Here is a 27,721-nt window from a genome sequence, read left to right as displayed (position 1 = left end):
TTGAATGCCAAACATGTCTGAATGGGAAAAAATACTTGAAGTGTTATGTCTCCAGAACAAATGGTCTTCAAATAGTTATTTTCATTATCATTTTTACGACAGTGCAAGAGCCACTTCTGATGTTGCAAATGTAAGGAAATGCATAGCATGACCTAAGAATTAGGTATCTCCCCTACAGTGCTTTTTACAGCAATTCCCAGGCAACAGCTCTAGAAGTCAGTCTCCTACCAGGCTGTAAGCTCTGGTACCTGTTCCAGCAAGAGAGCATCACATGCAGCTTCAGCAACAAATGTTTACCTGATCTAGAAAGAACGGGCAAACAGACATGGGAAACAGATGGTATTAATAGGTTATATGGGGAATCTTGTACAGAAATGATGCCTAAGAAGTGAATTAAAGGAATGACAGGTATGTGAGCATGTATCAGCATCCCACTGGACTCAAGAGAATGTGCAATAGATTGTTTAGAGACATCATCTTTGCATATGTCACATTAGGTACATTTGCAAAATTCAAGTCACAGGGGAATTCTAAAAGAACACAGAGGAGGACCTTAAATCTCAGAGTCAGACTTTCTATATTACATGCATCTGACCTAACATGCTCCCTGGTCAAACACAGGGAAATATAATAGATTCAAACCCTAGGAGAGCTGTCAGGAAAACACATTACACATACAAATTACTAACTGGTTTTACCATGTAGTTTTCCCAGTAAAGTACTTACCCCAGGTGTGATGTTTACAACAGGGACACATCTAGCAGCATGTAGGACTGTTCACAGCCAGCTTGAAGTGGGAATACAAGCGGAAGTTGCCCTTATGTCTAAAGTTTTACCCTGGACATAGTCTGACATTGAGATTTCACAAGTAGGAAAAGCCATGAGTAGAGCATAGGAAGAACAGCTGGATAAGTGGCAGATTATTTCATCTCTAGTTTTACTACACTGGGTGCCTGGGTCATTTGAGCTTTCCAGGGACCTTTGCTTCTTAAGACCTAGACTCTCAAGAAGTAGAAAAACATACCCACAGATACAAATCACACCCTACCCAAATTCACACAACAGAGCTGCAGAGTATCCTAGAATCTAGAGTTTGCAGATAGTTCTGCTAAAGAACCACTGTGTCCATGCAGCCTGGGTCTTGCTTGTGCTCACAGGCATGTATTTTTCCATTCACCTTCCTCACCTTTTAGAAGCTTGCTTTTGCTAGCATCTACCCTTTTTCCTAGTAAGCACTTCATTGCAGAATGACCTGCAAAGCCAGGATTCATTTTCCAATAACTGAATCACTCAAGCTTCCAATTTCAGCTTTTGAATGCACACTCCTGTCCTGCTAAATCCCTATACCTAGTTATCAAGTCACCTATCAACCTTCCTTTCAGTAGCTTCATCTCCTGTAACATAACACAAGGCTCATTTTCCAGGCCTGGGAAAAGGCTGGGCTCTGCCCTCTATCTACTTCTATGCTATTCTTAGAATGAAAGCATCACAACTGGACACAGTATCTTAGTAGAGACTTAAGTGACCTGACCTGTGTACAACAGTCCCTGCTATTCAATACAACTTTTATAAGAAAAGATTACACTAGTCCCATTAGCTTTGATTTAGAGTACAAGTAACATGGCTACCTACAGTAACTCCCAACCCATTTTCTTCTTTGACAGCCTGCTTTCCAAGGGAGGAAAGGCCACACACCCAGGAGGGAGGAATTTCTCATACATTACACTACATTTGGCTACAGTAAAGCAAATTTTCTCAGAACCATTTAGCTAGACTATTTACACCACACTTGTACCATTAACCCATGATGCTAACTGTTTGCTACCACATCAACTGCACCATTTAGGCAACCAACATAGAAAGCCTGAACGATGCTGCACAACCAGCTGAACCAGGGGACACCAATAAAGGCCCTTTTCATTAGTGTCTCCCTGCTGCGTACAGGCATCTGTCAGTGAACCAACCCGACTCCAGCATACAGAATTAAAAGGCACATGTTTAATTAAGATGTTATGTGATCCTAAGCTGTATGCTTTGGGGGCAAAACAAGATACTGTATTTCACATGGTAGCTGTTAACTACTAAACTTGTACCCTTGCCAACGGAAAAGAAAAAAGAAAGAAAAAAGCACCAGGTTAGTTTGACAGGCTGGGCATGAGGATGGCTGGTATTAACTATACAATACAATTCTTTGTTGACAGAAGCCCAAATTAACTGTTCCATTATTTTGGCAGGATTGGCAAGAGGCTAACAGGTCTGTAGCTCCTTGTATTCAGTGTAATAAAAAGAAAAAAAATCCCAGAGCATCATTTTTTAACAGAAGGAAGCTTTCTCCATGAACGGGACTTGGAATGAGTCACTATGATATAGGTCTGAATATGGCTTAATGTGGCATAAAAAAAGGACCGTAAACACCTGTGAATTGCAAATGCAGAAGTAGATTAGCTTAGGATAATATTTACATGTGACATCCATCACAATCAAGCTGCCTTTTCTTTGTTTCTGATAAGCCAATATATGACAAGCTTTATCTACATGCATATAGCATCCACAAACCAATGGACACAAGCATTTTAGCACTGCAATTTAACTAGTGCTTGACAGCGGATTGGATTGCAGTACTTCATAGGTTTGATATGCTCAGAACAGATTGTCACATTCCTGGCATTTCTCCAGACAGTGTTTATACTTAACAATGGCCACAAAAAATTAGACCCTGTAACAAACATTTCCTTATAGCCCATTTGGGATTATTCAACATTTGGCACCATTTTTTAAGTAACCTTATTAATCCACCTTCAGGTTCTGAGCTGTTTGTTATATTTAGACCACAAACATGTCCTGCAAAATAAAATCTACAAAACCTATGCAAAGCAAACATTAAAAAGTGTACTTTGAACGTAACAGTCAAGGAAAACTTTGTCTAAATAGAACACCAGTACTCAAAACCCAACTGGATATGGTCCCGGCCAACCTGTTCTGGCTGACCCTGCTTGAGCAGGGGGTTGGACTAATCTCAAAAGGACCCTTCCAACCTAAATAACTCCAGGCCTGGATGATTTTAACCTGTGAACAGGTAAGTAACCCCAATTCTGCAATTCACCGCACCCAACAGAACCTGCAGAGAAAGTGACTGGGGTTTATACACGTAAACTTGTTTGGGGGATCACAGGCATCTGTAAAAGACCTCCCTCTAATCACAGCACAACGTCACCAGGCCCTGCGCAATGCAGGTGCCCTGTCACCACAGTTGACAGGACTGGGATTACACTGACGGCTTGTCTCAAATACATGGCACACTGACAAAAGATACACATTTCCTCAAGGGATCATTGTTCAGCATTCCACAAAACAGAACAAACCCTCAGATTTCCCCTGGGGGAGCATTTTGGATTTTTTTAGTCAGTGATTAAGCAGCAGCATTTTTGTCTGTGGAACTTGGAGGCTTCTCTTACCAACCCGGTGGGCAGGAATAACACTGTGCTTCCAGCTGAGCTGCTGGGGAACAGGGTGAGGTCTGCACAGCCTAAGGTGCAGGCTCCCGAGGTTCTGAAGACTCCTGTGTAATAGATGATAGCTTGAATTTGGTTTGGGTTTTTTTCAGGGCTTTGTTTCAGGTTTTCTCATCCTTTAACCCGACTTCTGCTGTAAATATGCAGCAATGTAGTCCTGAAAGACTAAAATGCACAGCAGGCTGTAACAGCAGCCACTGAAGCACAGTAAGAACAGAGCACCTGATTTTCAGCAGCAACACAGCTCTCAAATGTACGTGTTCACATATTGGATTATGTCAGATTGTAGCTGTAGTTAACAAGAACCCATTAGAACAAGAGTCCCTCAAGTTTTATGAGAGGTTAACCACTTCATGTTGATTGCTATATAACAGAGTTTGCCTCTGATAAGTACTTTGGGATTCCCAAAGGTTAATGAAACCTCAGGGGAGGGAAGACTGTATTTTGCTGGGGTTTTTGAAGGAGTCACACCTTTAGTGCACTTTGCTAAGAAGGTTCATGAATTAATCTACATATCCTTGTTTCAGACCAAAATGGCTTATTAGGTTCCTATATTTTGTGTGTCTAGACTCACTTCTGTATGTGTAGGGCTTCTCTTCATGGATAAAAAAGTCACAGAATCATTGGTCAGGCATGATTAGCCCTCAGTGAAGCCATGTTGGCTCTCACCAATCACCCCCCTTACTGTCCATGCGCCTTAGCATATTTTCCAGCAGGATCTGCTCCATGATGTTACTGGGCACCAAGGAGCCACTGTCTGGGTTGCAGCTCCCTGGGTCTTCCTTTTTCTCACCTTTGAAAAAATGGAGTTAAACTTCCTTTCCCCCAGTATTAAAGGACAGAAGTTTCTCACAGTGGATTCCCCTTTTTCAGTAGCAAGCAATTCTTCTGCCTACACACAGGACAGGAAGCCATCTCCTGCATTAACTAAGTGCTGATCACCTCTAGGATATGAGGAGTCAGATAAACACTTCCCAGGGTGTGCAGATCCTTGGTGGGTGAAGGGCTGAAAAATCAATTCCTGAACACAGTAAGGGCTGCACAGAATCCAGCCTTTTTTGTTGCTGTTGTTGTTCGAAGAGCTCCTTCCACTGAATTCTGAGGAAAATGCTGGAGCTGGGTCCTTATATCTTTACTAAAAGAGCCAGGTATTTGTGACCTCCCTCCGCTGTGCGTTCTATGACAACAAGGATAAAGCTCAGTGTCAAGTGCACTGTACCAGACCCTGTCAGACTTTCAACCTGTTCAATTAACTATATCAAATCAAACAATTTTCACTGGAGCACTGAAAGGCACTTCTTTCCTTACTGAAGGCTATTGCTTCGGCAAACCTTGACTTTCAGAGGCCAGCTGTTTTAGCATTTGAGCTGTTAAAAAAAAAGAAAGCAGCTTTGGGTTTTATTTTTATTATAATATGGGGGAGGTAGGGAAGAAAGAAGTGCTTTTTCCTCTGGTCCCTTTGCTTTCTTTAAAAGGCTCACGTGGCTAGGCTATTTCCAAAACTAGAATCATTTTCACAGGGCCATGAAAAAATTCGGGACCTCCCTGGAAGTGTCTGGGGCCAGGCTAGATGGGGCTTTCGAGCACCCTGGTCTAGTGTGAGGTGTCCCTGCCCGTGGCAGAGGGGTTGGAACTGAATGATCTTTTAGGTGCCTTCCACCCCAAACTATTTTATGGCTCTATGACATGCTAATGAAGGGACTGAAAGCTGGGGGTAAGGGCTGGCTTGCCTTACACGCTCCCGAGCGCAGTCGCCACCGATCACACAAACGCTGATGCTCTGCTGGGATAAGCCCCTGCAGGAACTTGGAGGGGCTGCTACAACCCGGGCTCAGAGCGAACGGCGGGGTCCAGCCCTGCGCCGCTCTCACTGAGGGCGGTGTCCGGTGCGCCAGCGCCCCCCCGCGGAGCCGCGCCGCGCCGCGCCGCACCCAACGGCGCAGCCGAGCTGCGGTTCAGGCTGAAACAGGCGGAACAGGTGGAAGGAACACCCGCAGTTTCCCCGAGCGCATTTCCAGTTCTTTCTAAACACCGTCCCGGAGGCACGGGGGAGCTGCAGCCTGTGTGCCTCGCTCAGCGACAGTGGGGTAGCTCAGGGCACCCGCACAGGGCGAGCCCAGCTCTCGGAGAGGGAAAGCAGAAAGCACCTGAGAACGTGGGGACCTGACAGAGGGCAACACTTCGGAGAGGCGTTAATCCATTTGTGCAAGAGTGGATTTGTCATCTGTATAAAGAGACTGCAAAGAAGCTGGAATCACAGCAGAACTGGAGGATGTCTGGCTTGGGAAGAGTGGCAAGGGATTGATTAGACAATGGTGAGAGCTGGAGGAGAGAGAAGGAACACAACAAGTCGCAGACAGACTGGATCAGAGAGATTGAACATGCGCTCCCTTGTTTGTGTCACAAACCAGAAGTAACACTCTCAGCTGTGGCTTCCTCCAGGTTCACATTTCAGGAGAGTTTCCCTTCTATGTTTCACCATCAGGTTAGCTGCATTATTAGACTGGGGAACACTGCCAAATAATTATAAGATTACACTGAGACTAAATCCCCGTATCATGAATAGCACATGCTGGCAAGTAACAAGCTGAAATAAAAAGACTCAGCTCTAGCTGCTTACTGGTATCACAAACACCCACTAAGCAGCAAATTAATTCACTTCTTCAAAGTGAAGAATTGCGAGGTCCTCTAACAACTCTTCCATTTAATCACTGAAATTTTCCCCATCTAGTTTCCTTACCTACAACTGAGCCATAAAACCTGACTTCATGTCTGCACAGCAAAGACGACAGATACTCCTTTCCAGACAACAGCACAAGTAATCTGAAGGGACACTCTTCAACAACTCCTATTTTTGTCCTGGTTCCCACCAGAATGGGAACCAGGACTTCTGGAGTGCTGCAGGAAAGCCTGATTTGGTAGGAAATGAGATCCCAACAGTTTAACCAAGCTGAAAAAATAAGTTCCAGACTCACTACATACAGCAGTTTTAAAAAAGCAACACAATTCCAGCTTAATGAGACTTTGGTCAGGGCACAGTACTTGGAATCAGCACAAGTAATAGAAAGCCAATATTCAATGGCTACTTCTGAACTAAGGATTCCACCCTTTGAGTGGAAAGCCTCCAGGCTGCTCTGGACCATACTGAAGTAGTTCATCAGTATTAATCAAGCAGGGAAATAAAAAATAGGAATTAAAGAAGCGCCATCAGGGTTAACAATCCTGCATCCTATGGCTTCAAGCTGTTCCTTGGAGGTGGTCCAAGTAACAGTAGTGATTCACCCTGCATAGCCCCTATATAACAGGATCACACAGCCTAGGGATCGATCAAGGAACATGGCAAAGTAATAATGTAATCATGAACAGTTGGGGATGGTTCCAAAAGCCTGTAGAAAAAGAACTTCCTGAGAAATGAAATGAGAGGGCAGAGTATTTGGCAAAATGTTAGAACTATTATTGAAGTGATCAATACCCCTGTAAAGCAGCTAAGGAAGAAATAGTTGATAAAAAGCATGCTTCAGAAAGAACACGTGATGGGTCACAAAACAGGGTGAGCAAAGGAAACAGAGTGAACACAAAAGGGTGTTTTCGTAACATCTTCTCTTTGCTATATTAAGTCCACTAAATTCTTCTGTTTGGAGGCATCCTTCACCCTTCCATTGATCACTTCAGCAATTTACTCTTACCCTTGGTCTTACAAATCTCACTTGGTTGCCTGAGTCCCCTACGATAGGGAGGGTACGCACCCAAAGGCTAAGTCAGTAGCTCCTAAGCTTTTTGGCTGTGGATCACAATCAGTGTGCTGTTCTTCTTGTAGATACACTGTGCAGCCTTATCAGCAAACTAGGAAATATCACAGAGCTTTACAATATGGTTTGAGAATTCCTGAAATAGGCTTTGCTAATGTATTTGATACAGTTTTCCGTATCTTATCCTAATTCACATTTATAGCTCCCTCCGAATAAGAAACAGAAATTGATTTTGAAACTGGCTGCCACAGGGAGAGGTTCCAGGAGTGAATTTTACACGATACTGATGTGAATCAGTAGAGAACATTTGTAGAGAACACAGTGGATGAGGTCTACAAAGACTGTACAACAAAGATCTTTTCAAGGAGAAGGGTAAGAGATGATACAATCTCTAGTGAGGAAAAGTTGACTAAAATAAATAGAACAAGATTAAATTAAAAATGAAAAAACCCTTGTGTTAGAGGGAAGTAATAATCCAATTATCATTGCATATAATTATGAAACATTAATTCCTGAACATCTGACAGCACTTGAGGAGTAAGTACTGAGAAGCAAGTATACACTGCTTCAAATAAAGAGCAATATACCTTTTCCTCCTGCCACCTAAATACCCACACTCTAAGGGTACAAAATAACTTATCTAAGCTAAGCTGACAGAATTTCAAATCTGAAGCTAAAGGACAGGAATTATACTTCTCAGTTCAAAGATAATTTGGATTCTGTGTGATACATCAGGTAGGAGTAAAAGCTACAGCAAATCTGGCTACCATGGCTCTTACTGAATTCTTATATAGTGACGGAGTAAAGAAAAAGAGGCAACCAGAGTGCAATTCACTTCTAAGTATGCTGTAGAGCAATCATTTATTGAAACCATGAGAGATCCTGCCAGGTAGTTACAAGTGGAGAGAGCATACCAAGGAAAAGCAACCAGACCCAAGAAATACCCAGGAAACCAGGAAACAGCGTAAAACATTCATCAGCTACTTGCACAGCAGATCTCACACTGAGAATGGACCAGAAGCATGGAAACTGTTCATTCTGAATTTAGTCAATATAAAGGCAATAACATTGATATGTCATTCGCAAGCAAGGCCAAAAATGCCTCAATCACCCTTCAGCAGTTTCCCCACCCTATTAAACAGATAATAATATCACTTCTTCCCCAAAGGCTTTTAGGTAACAAATAATGGCATTAGACACTCCCCGCTGGTTTGTGCACAGAAGATGGCTCCACTGCACGACTAATTGACTTGATTTCTTCTTATGCACACAGGGCCTACTTCTCCTATACACAAGCAGCAACTTGGTTTAGCAATGAAGAGCAATGAAGATTGTCATAGAATCATAGAATAGAATAGTTAGGGTTGGAGAGGACCTTAAGATCATCCAGTTCCAACCCCCCTGCCATGGGCAGGGACACCTCACACTAAACCATGTCACCCAAGACTCCATCCAACCTGGCCTTGAACACTGTCAGGGGTGGATGTCATGGCAGCTAGTTAGAAAACATTCTCCTGTTCCAGATTTACAAACATGAAACAAACAACATAAAAGAGATGTCATTCTTCCACAGATTATCAAAAGCCAATTTATCTGAAAATTATCAACTATGTTGATACTTAAGTTACAACTTCCATGAAGTATTCAAGTGTTTCATTATCCCCTTCTCAACTGCAGATGAGCCTGGCCTGGTCATACCAGGTCTCTCATGAGCCATTACAGTTTTGCCTCTTGTTGTGGAAGTTCACTACATACTGCCTGAGCTATAATTTGACTGCAAAGCCAGACCCAGGAACCATTCCTAAAACACAAGAGATTACTTTAACGGAAAATTTTCTTTATCAATAAGGGGTTGAATAATGAAAATTAGATTTCCACTTTCCAACTATTTGGCTGTTCTAACTTCTTTCACTTCCATGTTATATAAACACATCCATTATATTACATTCCTTACATTACTGATATTATATTCATTATATTTCTGGTACTATTTTCTGTGCAAAAAGAAGAGTTGACACGTATTATGCAAACAGGAGCCTTATCCCAACACCCATCTCTCTTTGATATGTTCCACATGTTAAAAATTAAGAGCAGCCAAGTATGAAACAGGGAAAACTCTTTAGTCACTCACATTTTCCAACACGAGCAGCAGAGCTCCACAAAGAATGCTGCAAGTAAGTCTGACCTTACCCAGGCAGCAGAATAAAAGCTCTCTCCAGGGTGAAACAGTGATTTTATTTTGATTTTAAACACCAGATGGATGTAGTCAGGATTCATCTGACAGCCCACCAACCAACACTGCTGTTAAGATCTCACAGAAAAAGGAGGGGAAAATGGCATCAATAAGGACTGTGGGCAAGGCTGTCTTAAGCTTTGCACCATGGAGAAGGAAAGGGCTTCACAGAGATGGCTAGAGATGGAAATTGCTTCTACAATATCACTATCAGATGAACACTGCTTGGGAGGAGAGATCTATTGTGCTGAAAAGCACTGTCAAATGAAAAACAAGGAAGTCAACTAATATTTTATCGTAAATACCCTCCATTTGGACACAATGAAGGTTCCTTTCTGTTTCTACTAAAAACCTCTTCTTCTGTGAATAAATCAGATGCTTTCTCAGACATACGGCAGTGCTGTGGCATGCTTAAAACTTGCTACAGGTTTGAGACCAAACAGAGAAAAATGTGGTAATTAAAACTTTAATAATGTTTTAAAGGAGGCTAAAGTACTTCTTACGATACCTTGCCCTGACCCAGGACCTTCTTCACTTGGTACTAATCCTACACTTGCTCATAAAACCAGTCCTCTACCAACAACAAACAACCAAGAGGGCAGGCTGTGACCAGTTTATAAGGGACAAAGTCCAATAAAATAAGGAAAGGTGCCAGTGTGTGTAGTCTTCTGCCCTGTAGGATTTGTCAGAAGATTCTGGAGGACCCTGGGTCAGATAACACAGAGCGGGGTAGACACTGGGCTGCACACCTATGGAGATCATCTTACAGAAGAACTCATTTTGTTTCTTGCATCAGACCTCATATTAGGTGTGCTGTGTCACTGGCATGAGGGATGTATTGGATCAATGTGATACTCATCAGTAATGGAAGGATGAAGAATAATGAAGTTGGAATTACTTGTCAAGGGAGGGATTGGGAAGCAAGCAGTTGTTCCAAATGAAATGGACCTGTTAACAAGAAGACTTATCTGGCTCAAACAACATCCTTTATACACACATCACATCTTCATCTCTGTTGTACAGATGCCAAAACATGTATGAGGAAGATGAACACTATCAAGAGGTCACAACATGATGAACAAAGCCTCCTGGTTTTGGTCACCCTTGCTGCCTCAGAGGTAGGAATGAAACCCAGGCCTCTTGCGCTCTACTGCGCAGCTTTCATCCCCATGTCACTGCATTGGTTGCAGCACAAAACTCAGCTGAGTTCAATGAAACAAAGATCATAATTAAACTAAATATATGTCCTGGAAATCAGAAAACTCTCTGGCAATGCTTTGGTAAGAAAAAGAATCCCTTTCTCTCTATGGAGAGAGTAACTTAGACCTGAGGATTCAGTGTGCATCCTAAGAATATCAGAATAACCTGAAACAGAGCCAAGATTTCTCCAAATTCCAGTGTAGTATCTTAAACCATGAGACCGTCCCTACTCTGACATGCTCAACAACATGAACATTTCAGCTGATATGATGAACCCCTAACACCTGCAAAGATATTAGTGAAGTGAAAAAAAAAAAAATCCAATTTGGATTTAAAAGCAACTTTTTATATGAATTTCATAAAAAATATATGTCAACAGTTGATTTAATGGAAGCATCTTTAATGATGATTTAATGCAAGCAACTTTAGAGGTTATAGAGTTAGTCTGATTTTAAGGCTATTTGGAGCAGGTTTTCAGTGGCAGCTCATATTTAATTTTCCAAGGTGCCATTTGGTATTTAATGAATATGCAGAAGTTGTGGATCCGTCTAAAACTAAAAAGAGGTTTCCTTGAGTCCTGTTCCTTTCCTCCTTAAAAGTTTAATTTAAAAAGGCTTGAGTCCTTTCAAGGAGCTCCTATCAAATTCCTCCTCTTGGACCAAGGTACCTCTTGGGTATTACTTTGACAGAGTAAGGTTTATTTAATGATCATAGCATTAAAACCTCATGCATTGAAGACATCGGCACACTGGGAAACACTGCATTAAAAAAAGAGGTGAAGCAGGGTCTCTTTCTTTCCTTCCATTGTTCCAACAAATCATAGAATCATAGAATAGTTTGGGTTGGAAAGGACCTTAAAATCATCCAGTTCCAACCCTGCCTCCATGGGCAGGGACACCTCACACCAGACCATGTCGCTCAAGGCTCTGTCCAACCTGGCCTTGAACACTGCCAGGGATGGAGCATTCACAACTTCCTTGGGCAACCCATTCCAGGGCCTCACCACCCTCACAGTAAAGAACTTCCTCCTTATATCTAACCTGAACTTCCCCTGTTCCATTTAAACCCATTCCCCCTTGCCCTATCACTACAGTCCCTGATGAAGAGCCCCTTTCCAGTATCCTTGTAGGCCCCTTTCAGATATTGGAAGGCTGCTATAAGCAGCGTCCATATAAAATGCCACACTTCTCAACACCTGGTTAATAATTGCTAGATATGTTTGCCCAGGACTACTTTCCTGGCTGATGACCATGTCTTAGATTTCATCTTCAAATAAAGTTTAAATATCCTTTTCATGTCACTTTCTTCAAGTTCTTTTCCATCATATTTTTCCATATCAAAGCAACCTGTAAAGTCACTTCAATTCCTGAGAAATTTTCAACAATCACATCACCTTTCCATAGCCATATCTGGAAACAGTTACATGACCTTGGCTTAATCCATTACTTTCCATGCTCCTTTCATGCTCCTTTCACTTTTTTTGAGCCACAAATCCACTGTTCTATCCCCTTATTAGATTTCAAATAATTGGAGTCACAGCACTGGAAATATCTTCCCAAGTTATTGATTTCACTCATAATATTATCTCAATATACTTCTCTAAAATCTGTACAAACATTGATTGCCACTGAATTGAAGTAATTTTCTTCCCTGCAGACTTACTTTTCTAACACGTACTAATATTGTCCTTATACCTCTTTTGTGTAAAGTGAAAGACTCATCTTGATTCTTCTTTTTCATACAGGTCTGTAAAGTCCTAAGTTTTGCACATCGACACTAAAACTACAAGGTTTCCATCTATGTTTATGTTGAAATGAAAACAACTTTTTCTTCCTTTCAACTCTATTTCGGTGCCTTAATTTTATGAACAGAATACGATAGTAAAACAGTACACGAAAAATAGCTTCAGTTCTTTCTGGTAGCATTCTGGATGCTGTCAGCTCCATACACATGGGTGGAGGCACAGACCACACTCCTGTGGACTGCATTCAAAAGTTGATGACTTAAAGGAAATGGTCACAATGGGTATGTACTAGAACTCAGCACTTAGCAAACCGATATCTCTCACATGTGTGTACCCCTGTTCATGGCTACTTAGTAAACAAATATCAGTAGTTTAGTCTGACATGTTTGCAATCACTTCAGTTTTACCAGGAAGGAAAGAACATCTACAGGAATCGATGTAAACACCACAAGTACACGTATACAAACAGACACAGATTGAGACATACATCACATAGCATCACTTAGCATCACTTATGTTATGGTTAAGACTGAGATTTGTATGTGAAACTCAAATATCTGCTTGATATTAAATGGCTGAATGCCACCACTTCAGGGAACAAATTGGTGTTCCACATTAAACTTTTTACAGATTAATTAATGCCTAGACACGAGCAAAACCCTTTTAACTCCCAAGTTACATCTGTATTTATATTAATCCAGTTATTCTGCTAAACTGACATCTCTTCTAAGTGGTCAGCTAATATACCACTGCACTAAACTGAGTAGGCGTTAACAAGTGAAGCAGATAACAAAATCAGCATCAACTTCTAAAGTAAATAATAAAACACAATTATGTTTTTTAATATATGGTTCTACGACAAGACACAAGGTTCTGAAGGTCCCGCAGGTATTAGAGGCCCAAACCATAACAGAACAAACAAATGTTTTTTAGACTAGACAATAAAAGGGTTTACAAGTAGGAAGCCCCCATCCAATAGAAAGACTGCAAGAAAGAATGATTGTTTGTATTTCAGTTACGACTGGGACAGAAATCAGTTTCACTAGCTGGAAATAATGGTTTAGATTGATACTAGGAAAATAAAAACTTTAAGGACTGTAACATACTGGAATAGAGAGATGTAGAAATCTCCTCCATTGCCAATTGTCCAGAGCAAAGTTAGACAAAGGTCTGTCAGAAAGAACTTGCTGTACTGATCCTGCTTCAGACCTAGGGAGAGGCTCAGCTGGGTTTGCCTCCCATCTTATGTGTTAAGCACTCTAAGAAAATAATCTCAAGGTGAAACACCTCCATGAAAAAAACTCATTTGTTCTCATAAGATGTTTCTTAACGTCGTGGCCATGGGGAAGGGTATATTTATTTGGAATGAACAGGGTGTGGCCCTTACCCACATACAGACTGACTTCTTTCCTCATTATATTAACCCTGAGTAAGCTGAAATTCATCTTTAAGAGAGATGGAGAAATGACTTACCACATCCTACAAAAGCTGGTATATTCTCCCCTCACTCTATACCTAGCAACTGTCTAGTCATACAATCACAACAAGAAGCCCTCAGCACACAGTCACAATCTGAAAACAACAAAGTAAAACAATTTGCCATGTTTTAAGTAAGTAAAGTATTTCTGATAGTGCATACTTTACCAGTTATGTCGTGCTGTTTGAATGACTCACTGTAGATCTGATACTGATTAGGGCAATGTTTCTTCAGCCATTTGCAGACATCCTGCTGGGTCCATAATGCCACAGGCTTGGTCAGCTTCACAGTCCCAGACTAGAAACACAGAATGAAGATCAGAAATGATGTTCAGTCTGCACACAAGTTTCAGAAACACTAATCTGTGACATCCATACACAATATTAAAATAATAAATGTAAGACAGGAGCTGCTCTGACTGCAGATATCCAATAATCACTATCGCACAAGAGCCAGCTATTCAAATACATCATTCAGGAATCACAGCCATTTAAAGGTTCTTTAACATTATTTTGCATTGCATTCATATTCCTTGCATCACAGAAACATATTGCACTATGCCCTACTTGAGTAAGAGTTTAAAGAGTGGCCAACTCTGATTGTACCTGAGGGGCAATAGTTGCAGGCTTTGAAGTGTTCAGATTCACAAGAAGGATGTATGTTTGTGTCACAGGTTGGACATAACCATGGAAGACCAGGAGTATCCTCAGGCCAGGCAGGTTCCACAACTACAATTAGAAAAGATCTTGCAAAAAGCCCTTCGGCACAAACCAGCTTAAAGACTGGTGGTACCTGAGAAAAGGAGACTACATGCCAGTGAAGGCAAAGCTGGTGATACCAGTTCATACTGAGCATTTCAGTTGACACTGTTCCTAGTTTGGGTGATATTTACAAGCAGGTTTCATTTTTCTGCTTCCTTTTTACCTTTAACCCTCGTACGATCACCATTCTGTGAAATAAGTAGGACTCCTGCTTAAAACAGTCATTTCTTCATAAATAATACAAAAAGGCACTGTTCAATACTTTCCTGAAAATTCAGTTTTCCAGTAGTTTATCTGAACAAATAGAGTAACAGTTGATATATAAAACATTCATAAATTAAGTCAATTGCATTATCATAAAGCCACATTTCATTCAATCAAACAATTCACCTTTGCACATACACTTTTTTTAACCATATAAAAATGCTGCGTTCTAGGCAACCTGAACTGCAGGGATTTAAAGCCTCTTGTCCAAGTATGCAAAACAATATAATAAAGAAAATAATATTCAGAGTGATTTCATCTTTTTCTTTGCAACACAATCTGCCCAGGAGACTAAGAAAATCTGAAGTAGATGGGTAGTTCTTACAAACAGTATTGGACATTGCCAAGGTAAGTGCGTGTGAACACCATTTACTTCATTATTCTGTCAAGGAATTGAGTCTATGAAATAAAATCAAAGTCTGTTCCCACACTGTGCATGCAGAATACCTGTCCTCCAGCTCCTTCATGGTGTAGATGGTTCGAGATAAGTTTTTCTGTGCAGATCTGAGGTGAAGGTGGATGTCACCTCAACCATTCTTCTCCATTAGAACTCATGGCAGATTCCCTTGATATTGCCAGCCAGGGTTTATCCCAGCATTTACACAGATATACTTTGTCAGACAGACCTTTTCAAAGTTGCTTTGAAACTTTTCATTACTAGAAGCCCAAAGGACCAAAGCAGTTTTAAGCTTATGCTTTGCATACCCTATTAAGTCCATAAAGAACATCATGCAAAGATATTAAGTTAGAGCCAGGGAGTATGGCAGCACTAAAGTTCCAACAGGCAAACATGTCTTGAATTCTTGTCCATTTTTTCCTATCTCTTTTTCATTGCCTGCGTAGAAGTGTAATAAGGGTAGAAGTTAAATAAACAGCAGGAAAATTCTAGTTGGATATATAATACAATGCACATCCCTTAGCTCAGCTGTTTTTGTTTTGAACAAAAATACCCTCACTGGTAACATGAATCCTGTTTCAAAGACAGAAATAGACACCATGCACAAACCCACCCCAAATAATCGATCTTCATCTTTTGCTACCACACACCAACCTGCAGCAAGCAGATGCCAGACAGACTTGGGGTCCACAAAAAAAGAGCCTTCAAAAGGTGTTGATGGTGCATTATAACCAGGACAGTGTGTGCTTTACCACTGTCCTTTCTGAGAAGCACATTTGTCTACTGCACATACAGAAACCTGCCCTGGACACTGCACAAGTCTGGAAAAGGGGTAACCTCTGTAGGGAGAGCAAGTGCCCTGTAACTGTTCTTCACGCACCTCGGAAGATCAAAGGCTCTTCTTTGAACTTCTCTAGCCTACGTGTTACTGCTATTTGAATCAAAGAAACTGAATTTCAAAGAAGGGCCCAATAATACGGTATCATTTCACTGATTTTTATTACACACATATATAAATGCATGTCCTTCACAAACACATCAAAGAAAAAAAACCAGGTGAAAATAGCCGTAACACAAGTAGTCTGTCTGATTTCAGAGAAATCCTGGAACAACAGGGTCAAGACTTCACTGTCTATCTTTATGTTGAGTTACGCCTTAAATTTAAAGCTATATCTTGAGCAGTGGAATTTTTGAAGACTAGAGGGAAGTCTGTCAGCCCTGGAAAAATAAACTGTTAATGGCTTTTCTGGTACATCATAAAAATATTTAAATTACAAATATTTGCATACAAATATATATAGCTAGCTATAGATTTATGAGCTATTTATTCCTAGCTGAAAGTACACAAATAGTGCCAATGTTTGTTTTAACTAAGAAGCTGCTCTTTTCAGTTCAGCAACTATTCTCCTCTTAAAGGTTTAAGCACCATCATGTTAAATGAACGAGTTTATTAGCAATTACAAGACAAAATTAACACTTCCCTCTGTGCCTGCAGAACTGAAAGGCAGCTTCAAATCTAACTATCACATTGTGCAATATACAGATCACTGCACAGCAAACATATATGCTTATTTTTACCATCCAATATTCAGAATGGTGATTGAAGCATGTTTTGACTTAAACTTGTAACTGTGCAGTCCAAAAAAAGACATCTTTACATTGACACCATCAAGTGTTATGTTTCATTTTCTAATTCATAAGGACTTGATGAGATAGAGGAATACAGGGGTTTTAAAGCAATGGCTATAAAAAGTACATTGTTGCCGCTTTCATTTTTGGAACATCATATCCAAAATATTTTCCAACCAGATGCTCTCATTGAAAGGCTGTTAAAAATGATGCTTCCCTTCCACAAAATTCATTTTTTAATTTCTTCCCTGCTCTAAAGCTAGATCTTATACAAAAAAAAATCCCAGCAAACCAGGGAAAATTACCCTCACCATAAACATACCTACCAAATGAGTCCCCTGCCACTAACTATATCTATACACTAGATAGACAAGTGGAAAACATATTATGCTTTACTTGATTTCTGTTTACTAGCTCAGTCAAATAATAGGCCCAGACTGATTAAAATAAAATAATATATGTTTTTAAAAGAAAAGTGATCTTTGGATTAGCCTTCATTTTCCTGACATCAACTCATCCTAAAAACCACCCTTTGCTGGCAACACCTTAGTAGTTTAAATCCTGCCAAATGCTGCACTATCTATCTCATGTGCCAGATATAGATCTCATGAGAATAAAAGTCTTCAGTATTCTGTTCTTTGCTTCTATATTTGAAGGAAAACCTGTTTCTTCAGGACTCTTTTGTCAAGCTCTTTCTTCTAAATTGCCTGAGCCCAGTTTTTGCTGTATCTCTAACTACAAAAATTACTCAAGAAAAAAAATTAGCATATTTAATATATGACACAATTTCATGCTCTCTTTGTTCCATGGTGCAGACCAAGACAGTATGTAAAATCACCAACTCAAGACTAAATAAATAAATAAATAAATCAGGCCTACAGCCTGCGCAGTACTAGGGAATGCATTCCAGTGTTCAGGATAGCATTAGCTCTGAAGTCCTGCAATGACATAGTTATCTCTTCAGCCTTCCAGGTGCAGTTCAGCAAACCTGCCATTTTTGAAGGTCAGTTAATTCACCAGAATTTCTTTGTCTTTACTGTATGTTACTCCATAAGAAAGGCTTCTGTACTTTTGAGTGATGGAGGATTCAATCTCATTATTAAAACTACTTCACATATTATGAGCCAAGGTTTTCTTTCAAGAATTTCTCCAAGCCAAACATTTTGTGCATCTGCTCAGATTACAAAACCCAGGGATTGTGGAGATCAGGGTCCTCAGTCAAACAGGGCTGCTGGAAGAAGGCAGCCTGAGACCATCTGTAACATGCAATTTGCCATCCCATAAGCAAAACCAATGCATATTTATATTCAAATTTATACAATGTGTGACCCTACAGTTTCTGCCTAAAAACTTCTCACTTGTATGAAAGAGAGATGGATAAAAGAGGTGGTGATCAAAGTTATTAAGGCAGATTCTGCTTCAACACACATCACGAGAGACTCTGATGTGGGTTTACAGTTTAACCAGAAAAAGACAAGGCAGGACAAATTTTGTTGTAGCTGGTCAAAGGACATCAGCAAGGCAAGGCTGCAATGGAGCTCTGTGCACTGTGTTTCAGACACAAAGAAACCTTCACATGGAGTAGACATGGAGTACAACTCTCAGTTTTGAACCATTATGTTAACCTCATTAGGTAGCCTGAGAGAAAAGAGGGCTGATAGCTGCAACGGGAGGTATGGAAAGAGAAAAGGAAAGAAGTAATAAGGTCAATGCCACCTAGTAGGGACAGAGAATGAGATGGGTGGCTGCCATCCCTAGAATGAGTCAAAGTCAGCTGGGGCAGGAAACATTAAAATGTGTCAGAAAACCACTGATGTGTCTGTGATCAGAGAGAGAGACTGGCAGAAAGAAGTGGGATCACTTCATGCATGAAGCTGAGAAGGAAATACTTGTTAAAGCAAAGCATAACGTCTTCTGCAAGCAAACTATAAAGGGCCAATGACATATTTAAAAATTAGAAAAAATAAAATTGTATGTGTATCTGATATAGATACATACAGCAGAGAACTGAAACTACGCAGCTCCAAAGGGTAAGTTATTGTCAAATCTTTCAGGCTGCTCTGAAAGCAAGACTAACAGCATCACCTTCAGCATTTGTGACAAGGAGCAGCAGGAGCAGCAATACTCAGTGAGGATTTCAAAAGCACAATTTATTTATTTTTAAAAATGCTGGGTTATATTTCTAAAACTGAGAAAATAAGACTCTTTTTCATGTATTTCAAATTACTTTTCCACCATTAAACTGCCTATATAGAATTCAGAATCAAAGACTAACATAAAAGCTAGTTTCAGTTCTGGAAAGAAGAAATGAGGCAGGCTTACGAATCTGGTTTTATATGATATCCTAAAATATTGAAGAATCTGGAAAGGACACATTTTGGTTGTGAAATACACTTTCTCAGACAGTCATACTTGGAAGATTTTTCCAGCGAAGACTGAAGAAAATTACAATAGTAAGCAGACAGCTCATAAAACCACCGAAACCTCCGCTGTGTTGGGTTCCCATCTGTGTTACTGACAATTCTAATACTAAGAAGAAGTAAAAATGACAAACCAAAGGAAATGTGCCTATTTAAAATTTAAAAACAAACAAACAAAACCCCACAAGGAAATTACTCTGAGACACTTTCCCTTTTATGTTGATAAGGGATCGAATGTTTAAAACTTTAATTGGATGGGAAATCCAAACCGTCACATTCTAATTTATTACTTAAGTCACTTTGAAAAGAAAAACATCAGTATGGCAAATAAAATATATTAAAATAAAATCACTGCAGTTTAGTTTAAAGCACACTTTAAGGGCCATCTTAGCAGCAGCTTTGGTTTAGCCAAGACATAAACCCTAATGCCACTGAGGAAGGATCAAAAAGAGACACTATAGCAGCTATCGTGCAAGTCATACCCCAATGACTGATCAACACACAATATCCAATTTGAATAGGAACTAGAGACATGGGAGACCCTCCAAGACTCCCAAGTTGTGCTGGAAGCATGGTCAGCCAGCACTTTGCATTCCCTGAGTTGCAAGCTTAAGGTCTCACATCTCAGTTCCAAACTTCCTTGCTCCACATGTCAAGAAGCAAAATGCAACTGGCTGGCCTAATCTGCTGAGCATAGCAGAGTGTCATATAATGGTGCCATGAGCAAGACTTGGAGACTGTGCAGCTCCCAGGGCTCTAACATCCATTAACACAGCCTAATGCTGAAAGCATGCTGCCTGAAAGAGCATCCAGCCCACATCTCAGCCCTACCTCCATCACTGCCATCCGTGTTGTCCCTCCTTCCTTGGTCTGGTCCACTGGCACATGGCCACACCATGCTGCCTAGCATCAGGGTCCCCATATGGGATCCCACAGAAGACAAGATAAGTTACAAGTACACACAAGAGGGAGTTGTTTCCTACCACTGGTCAGCAGAAGGATTGCAGTAGACCTATAATACCTTCTGGTTCCCCTAAATCCACATTCTCAGACTATACTGTTTTTTTAAGAGAAACAACTCAGTTCAGCCAGCTCACTGTGTCTCACAGCAGCACAAATGAAGTGCAGACAAGGTGCCAGAGGCCCCAGAAGAACATCCCCACTTAGTCAAAGCTAAGTCAAACATTCCTGAAGCCCAAGGAGAGATGTGAACTGGACCTGCAGAGAGATCACTGCCCTCAATTCAGCCACTGAACAGATGAGGATGGTCCTCTGACATCACTGGGGAGAAGGGAGCACAAGTGCAGGGTTCTGAGCTCAAAGTGAATAGCGCTGGGTCAGCCCTTTCCGGGAAGGACCAGGAAGCGGAAAAGCTGGAGCCTGGCAGAGAAGCCATGGAAGGTGCAGAAGTGGAAAAGGTCCCATAAAGTTGATTTGCTATTCCTATACTCCTACGTTCTTGAGGAAAAGGAAATGAACAAATGCCACTTCTAGGAGGGTCTCCCCAGCAGCAGTGGGCCACAGCCTCCCACCTCTCTGACTCTCTTCACCTCTTTGTTGTGCCAAGGGCCAGCTCAGCCACAGGATTCTTTTTGTTGCCTCCACCGGACTGCTGTAAATTACCATCCCTCCCAAAAGTCTGCTCTAGCAGAGCTTAAAGCCAGCTCTGCACAAGCAGAAACTTCTACCCCAGTGCCCCAAATCAGTGTAGCACTACCACTTGTTCAAAGAACACTGAACAAAGACGGAGGTTCTACCTGGCTTTCAAGCCCTAGGACTGACCCAATCCAGTACGTTCTGTACCACTGCCACACGCTTAGGAGTACTACAGACATACTGAAAAGTGAGGGGGAAAAGAAACAAATTATCAAAACCAATGATATTGATCTGGAAAGTAAAAAGAGTGAGTTAACTCCCTCTTAAGGCTGTCAGAAGTAACACAACCAACAGGAAGGGATAAAAGTTGTCCAAAAAATATCACTGAGCATTATCCTGATTGGGATAAAGGCACTATCAAAATAACAAGCAAAGATAAATAAGGTGACATATTTCCTACGAGAGTACTCTCTTTCAACGAGATAACGTATTCTGAAAGTAAGAATCATGACTGGCAGGTGCTGGTGTTGATATGAGTGGCAGTGGCACTATCAGCAAATTGTGAAGAACTGAAGTGTCAGGATGAGAAGGGAAAAGACAGAGCACTCCTCAGCACTGTCAAGAAGCTTGCCTGACATGATTCTAATTGCTATCAGAAGTCCTGAAAGCCACAACCAGGACAAACAGGCCAACAATGCTTAAAAAAAAAATCAAAAGTAGGGCCAGGAGCACAGTCACTTTTTTGACAGCCAAATCCAGATCAAAAAGTGTAATGCTTAAAAATTCACTTCATCTGAAAACACTGCATTTCTAATCTTGCCAAACTAAAGATCCATTTCACTCAGTGCAGAAGATTCCTTCCAGTCTGAAAATTAAATACTTGCTTTTGGATATCTTCAGAGAAAATGTGGAGAGGGAAAGTTGGTCTGTCAGGGTGAGGGTTCCTACTTCACAAGATATATCAACTGTTTGATACTTCTTCATTGATGTGGCTTTGATTCCCCTTCACTACCTGAGACAACTCAAACCTGCCCAAGTCTGGGCTCTAAACCATCACTATCTTGTGTCACAAATTACAGCCTTCCCATTTACTTGGGAAAATCCTCCTGCCTGACAAACAGAAACGTACTCTGTATCTTGCATGGATCTGGAGAATGGATGATTTCTGTTGACACGGCAGGTGCTCTACTAGCATGCCTTGTGCAGCTATGAAGATAAAAGCTTCCTCCTTAAACCTCTCTAGCCTGCTTGTGACCACTATTGAGTCAAAGAACAAACAGAATTAATTTCAATTAACAGCCCTGTATTAACAGCAACTTACAAGTAATTAACTAAACTTTATTACAAGCACATACTCTTTATTGCACTTAACCATCTACTAAAGTGAGAATAAAAGTGCCAGACACCCACCCTCCACATGCCACACATAACTTGCGGGTTAGCTCATCTTCTATCCTGCCTTAAGTAAAAGAGCTAAAAACTTAAAGATGTGAAGGCCAGCACAAAGCTTAGATTTTGTACTTGCAAATTCAGTAATAAGAGTTAAAGGAAGTTTCTCAGCTTGTATGTGTTTTGTGGATCATGAGAATGCTTCTGACTCATAAGCACATATATTTGGTGATGCCTTATCAGCAATTCTTCAGCCAAGGGATTATATCAAAAGCAGCTCAATTATCAATAGTTAGCAATAAGAAGCACAGAACAGACTCCCTTGAAGTGAGAAGTAGACAGGACCATGACTGTGTGACATGTACCTGGTTTATATTCACATTATCCATTCTGACATGGATATGAATTGTGTCAATTAAAAATTTTGGCATGTAGCTGAATGGTAGAATTTTCTAAGGCTTATAAAATTGAATCTTCTTTATTAGGAATACTACTACAGTGCAAATGGGTCTTTATTTAATGGGAGGGGAAAAATAAAAAGAGGTTGTACATTGCAGTATGCTGGTCTTTCCAGAGATTTCAGGTAACAGTAGGAACAAAACATAAAAGTGTATCTAAAATTCTAAGTCCTTCTCCTTACAAATTTAATTAAAGAAAAAAAATTATCTTCCTTACGTTTCTAAATATTCAGGATATTCTAATAAATTGGTTATTCAAATACTAATACTAGGCTAAACCTAATCTCAGAAACATGTACCTAACACTGTCAGTGGTGGTTATGAGGTTACTGGCAACATGTTGTTCAAAGAAGAACATATCTATGGCATAATATTGCTTTTGCCAAGAGTTACCTTTCTCTGTAGGAGTTGTCATTAATGATACTGGCACAATTCTTTTATTCTTAGGCTTCACTGACATAATAAATCTGTCCAGCACAGACCACACCTAGATCCTTCCATTGCTAATTGCAGTGTTCTGTCAAGAAGATACTCAACATGTCACATCCTAGGGCTTCAGAATCAGATGTGTGCTTTTTTTAATCGCTGCTGCATGTCAGAGGTGAAGAGTACAGTCCATTTTTTTATCTTAAAGACAAGGACAGTGAAGCATTTCTATATGAGAATAGCCATAAAAGAAACTGTTACTTCAGCGTTAGTAGGCAGTGAGGTTAATTTGACCATCAGCTCAACAACAGTACATTTGTACAAGGAGAATGTCTAACATCCTGAGAGGCTCTTAATCCTTATTAAATAATGGCAGGTTGCTTTCTTACAAGGTTTACTCCTTCCGATTGAATCACATTTTTGGCACCTTTGTTTCCAGCAGATGTGCCAATTAAGAGGCTCGTACTGTAAGAAGTAGTATAACCTTTCCATGCCAACTCGCAGTCTTTATGGATAGGCTCATTCATATGCAGAAGGCAAGTGCAGCAGCCAAAGCATTTTATATCCCAACAGCAATCAAAGTTTTCTAGATATCTTTGCCAGTTGACTCTTAACTATGTTCTCTTGAGCCAAATACATTTTGAGGAGAACAACTTTATAGGCCAGACGTGTACATGAGTATGAATAAGGTCAGGTCTCCGAGCCTCAGCTGACAGATCAACCTCTTGCTTCCCAATGAGACACTGCTTCCACTTCCAGCAAAATCAGGAGAAAAAAGGCAAGTGTTGCTAGAAGAGGCAGACAAGCCCAGCTATCTGATTCATGCAATAGCATTGCAATGCCTGTGTAGAAGGTCATAATGGATTTCTCAAGTAAATATCTAGAAGGCAGATAAACTACTTATTTTTCAAAACAAGCAGGACATTTCTGACGTCAATGTCATTTCTTCCTGATTACTTCTGAGAAACTAGCCTTCTCTCCCTAATAAGGGAATTCCTGTATTTGCTTATTATCCCTATGAAGTCCTATATTCATAAAAACTGTACTACAATGCCCTTTTATGCTCTTCATTAGAGAAAGCAAAAAGCCTTAAACTGAGATTCATGACAGCCAGCCCCTCCTGGCTAGGAAGCAGCCCGAGTTAGCAAACAAAGAGATACAGAAAACGCCACAGTGCACAAGTGCCATATTCATATCAAGGCCAGCCCAAGCCAAAGGGACACATCTCCTCTCACTCACAGGAAGCATCTCTTGTAGTACAGCAAGTAAACTTGAAAGCAAATGAAAGGTCAGAAGCTTGTCCTTATTTAAAAGGAAACAGAAGGATGTGGCAGCAACAGAGTCTCTGCTCAAAACCCTGGAGATTTAGAGCTATAAACCCCACATAGATGGTATCTCCTAGATCAGGCCATTAGTGGCCTGGGAATTCTCCAGGCACATCCCAGCAGGCATCAAGGAAGCTAAGTAGGGGAGAAACACCAATCAAGTGAAGATTTACATCTCTGGTTCCAGCCAAAATGTCCCAGCAACATCTTCCTGGGGAAGGCAGCTGTGAGACATCCCTAGAAACATGAAGTTGAGATTTTCAACAAAAATATTATGCCCTTCTGACCTCAATTTTAGAAACTTGGGTCGTAAGGAGATGAATGTGAAAGAAAAGCTGAGAGAAGGTAAATTGAGCATTGTGAGGATTGATATTAATCTGCTTTAATGTGTGGAGTACATACAATATATATCCTTTCTGGAGAGAAATCTGTGAAGGGATATCTAAATCAATGTGCTGGGAAGACAAACTGGCCCTGAATAAGAACTAGAAATATTTTAATTACATTTCTGAAAGGAACTCTATTCCCTACTCTTTCTCGGATCATTTGCTTGCGGTTTAAGATTACATGAAAAATTCACGCTAATCCTTCAGTTTCTGTTTGCAGAAAGACCAGGAGTGTCAGGCAGTGAACAGCAGGCAGTTCTCAAGATTCACTCCAGGGGCAAATTCACCTCGCAAGCCAAAATTTAACTCTTGGTTAAATAGATGATGTTCTATACACACACCACTGCATAAAGACACAGGTAACTTTAAGCATCTCAGATTCCTCTTAGGTCTGCCGTGCTGTTCTGCTGCCCAGATCAGGGCTTTTGTGTCAACAGCAGCCCTTGGCAAGTGATATTTTTAGACAATTAACACATTCAAATTTTTCCTCCAGAGCTGGCATGTTTTCTGAATAATAAAAAAATGCAGGCAGGTCCAAAAATACTTCAAACACATTAACAAGGAAATCTTCATCTTTATGCAGGTTTTTATATCCATCCAGCTACTGATGAAGAAATGACTCCAGGTAAAACTCACAATTGCATTGATTCATGTAAGTCCTTTCTAAGAAGCATTACATTTAAAACCAAACTAATTCCTATCTATCCAGAAACAGCAGGTAAAACTGCAAAGTTCATATGCAAAAGAAAACTTAAGAACTGCAAATGATTTGCCAAATCTGCTTTGTGGGTTTATTTTAGACCACATTACTGCAGTGTCTTACAGGTCAAACTGAATTAGTCTGATACATATTCTCCAATCCATGATGTTTATTCAAGGTTTTTATGTTGGAAACTTCTGAAATTGTCCATGTTCAAAACAATACACATTCACAAGCAAAAGTTGTTGAAAAAAGACTTAAGGATAAAGGATGTTTCAAAGAAACCCAGTCAACTCCCCCCCCCCCTTTCTTCTTGGCAGGCCCTCAAAGCCTCCATTTTCTAATCTCCCAGATGTCAGAATTCAGAGAAATGAACTGTTAAGGAATGTTACCAGACCTTTTACATGAAAACACAGCCAAACACAGGCAGCATGAGTAAATAGCTGATATAAAGAGCACCATCTACTGACAGGCAGCACTTTGACAGACCCAGACAGTTCTGCAAGGCGCTGCATGGGGCTTCCAGATAATCTAGTGTTTAAGAAATTCTGCTTTCTCCCAGAGATGTTCAGTACTTGTCAGATTTCCTTCCCCACCTGCCCAGTCTCTTCTGTGTGATTTAACCTCTTCTGCTCACGGCTCACAAGACAGCCCGTTCGCTCCAAGATGCAGTGGCACAGCTCTAGTAGGCAGCCCCCACTTTCTTCCCAGTTCTGTCCCATTTCACTTTGTCACTGAAGCTTCCCACATGGAGCCACTCCTCCCTTGTACATAGCTGCTATTGGCACCATTTTACAGTTACAAATAAACATTTTATCACCAGCTGTTTATGAGGACATGTTTCCAACAAGGATTTTCCACCGAAGTCAAACACTTGAACTGTCCCTTGATGAGATGCAGTCATCTCATGATGACTGAAAACGTCAAGGTTTATTTCATGAGATGAAATACCCTTCTATGTTCTCACAAAAGAGATCATATGAAGGTGGAGGTTTCTTACTCACTTTTACCCTACTGCTGTTTTATGTCTTTGAACACAATACTTGTATTATTTTATCACACAAAATTATTAGCAGGTACACATAGGAAACGGCTGTTTCCCAAGAGACACGAAAATATGATCAATATACACAGATTCTCTTGGCTAGTATAATCAGAAATAACCTTAAAAATGCTATTTAATACCTTGATCACTTCTAAACCCAGGCATAATACACAGTAGAAATGCACTGAACTATTATGGCACATCATTAGAAAGCACTTGCTAGTACTGTCATATTGCATAAGATTTGTGTCACAACACAATAAGAGCTACCTTATTTTTTATACATGCTTGGAGAGAATAAAAATAGTAAATTTGAACAACTTTCCTAATAAATTGGTCAAAATTCAGTGGTGCTAAAAGGCCTTCAGCAACAAACATAAGAACCACTTGTGATAATTTCTATTGAAAGTGAAAGAAGAAATACTGATGTACAGTTTGTGCATTGCATTGCTTCACTGATTAAAACATCAATAACGTATCTAAGCTCATGACTTATATTTTTACATTTTGTGCAGATTCCAAAGGTCAATGAAACTCCATTTACTGTTTTTATACAATAATCCTTGTAAATCTATTTAGAGTAGGACTGAAAGAGAAACAACTGATAGGAGTTTTGCTAAGGGTGAGGCTGTAGTCAATCTGTATATACATGTGGCAGATTGATACCCATTAATAAAAGTATGAAAGGAAAATTCTAATAGGTAGGAAAGTTTCAAGTTCTACCTTGTTTTATAGCCATACTTGCTGTGTCAGCACAGCAGTTTTATTCTTCTAGTGTATTTGTATGCAGCAGTAATAATTTTCTGTTTTCACCTCTTCCTCAATTCTAAGATTTATAAATACAGTGGGATATTCAGACTCATCCTAGAAATTACTCTTCCTTTGCACTGTATTTCATCCTCTGCAGTCAAATTCCCTTTTGCTGCACATACTCAACTACTTTGCCTGATCTTCATCATCCACCTACTATCCCTACAGCCTCTGCCTTCCTCATCTTTTTCTTTGACCAT

The 27,721-nt window shown here is 40.3% G+C and overlaps 1 protein-coding gene across 4 annotated transcripts in view; it reads right to left on the bottom strand.

Moving 5' to 3' along the window:
- SAMD12 (sterile alpha motif domain containing 12) overlaps window positions 1-27,721 on the bottom strand; it is a 161,609-nt gene that overhangs the window by 104,386 nt on the left and 29,502 nt on the right. For all 4 annotated transcript variants that reach the window (XM_057415217.1, XM_057415218.1, XM_057415220.1 and 1 more), the window contains exon 3: window positions 14,083-14,212. In XM_057415217.1, coding sequence (XP_057271200.1) covers window positions 14,083-14,212 — 130 coding nt within the window. The remainder of the gene's footprint in view (window positions 1-14,082; window positions 14,213-27,721) is intronic.

Source organism: Pezoporus wallicus, unplaced genomic scaffold (genome assembly GCF_028554395.1).
Source record: "Pezoporus wallicus isolate ANWC-B61680 ecotype Strahan unplaced genomic scaffold, APGP_CSIRO_Pwel_v1 contig_3812, whole genome shotgun sequence".
Lineage (NCBI taxonomy): Eukaryota > Metazoa > Chordata > Aves > Psittaciformes > Psittacidae > Pezoporus > Pezoporus wallicus.
The sequence above is the reverse complement of the archived record's forward strand: the minus strand, read 5'-3'. Positions and strand labels throughout refer to the sequence as shown.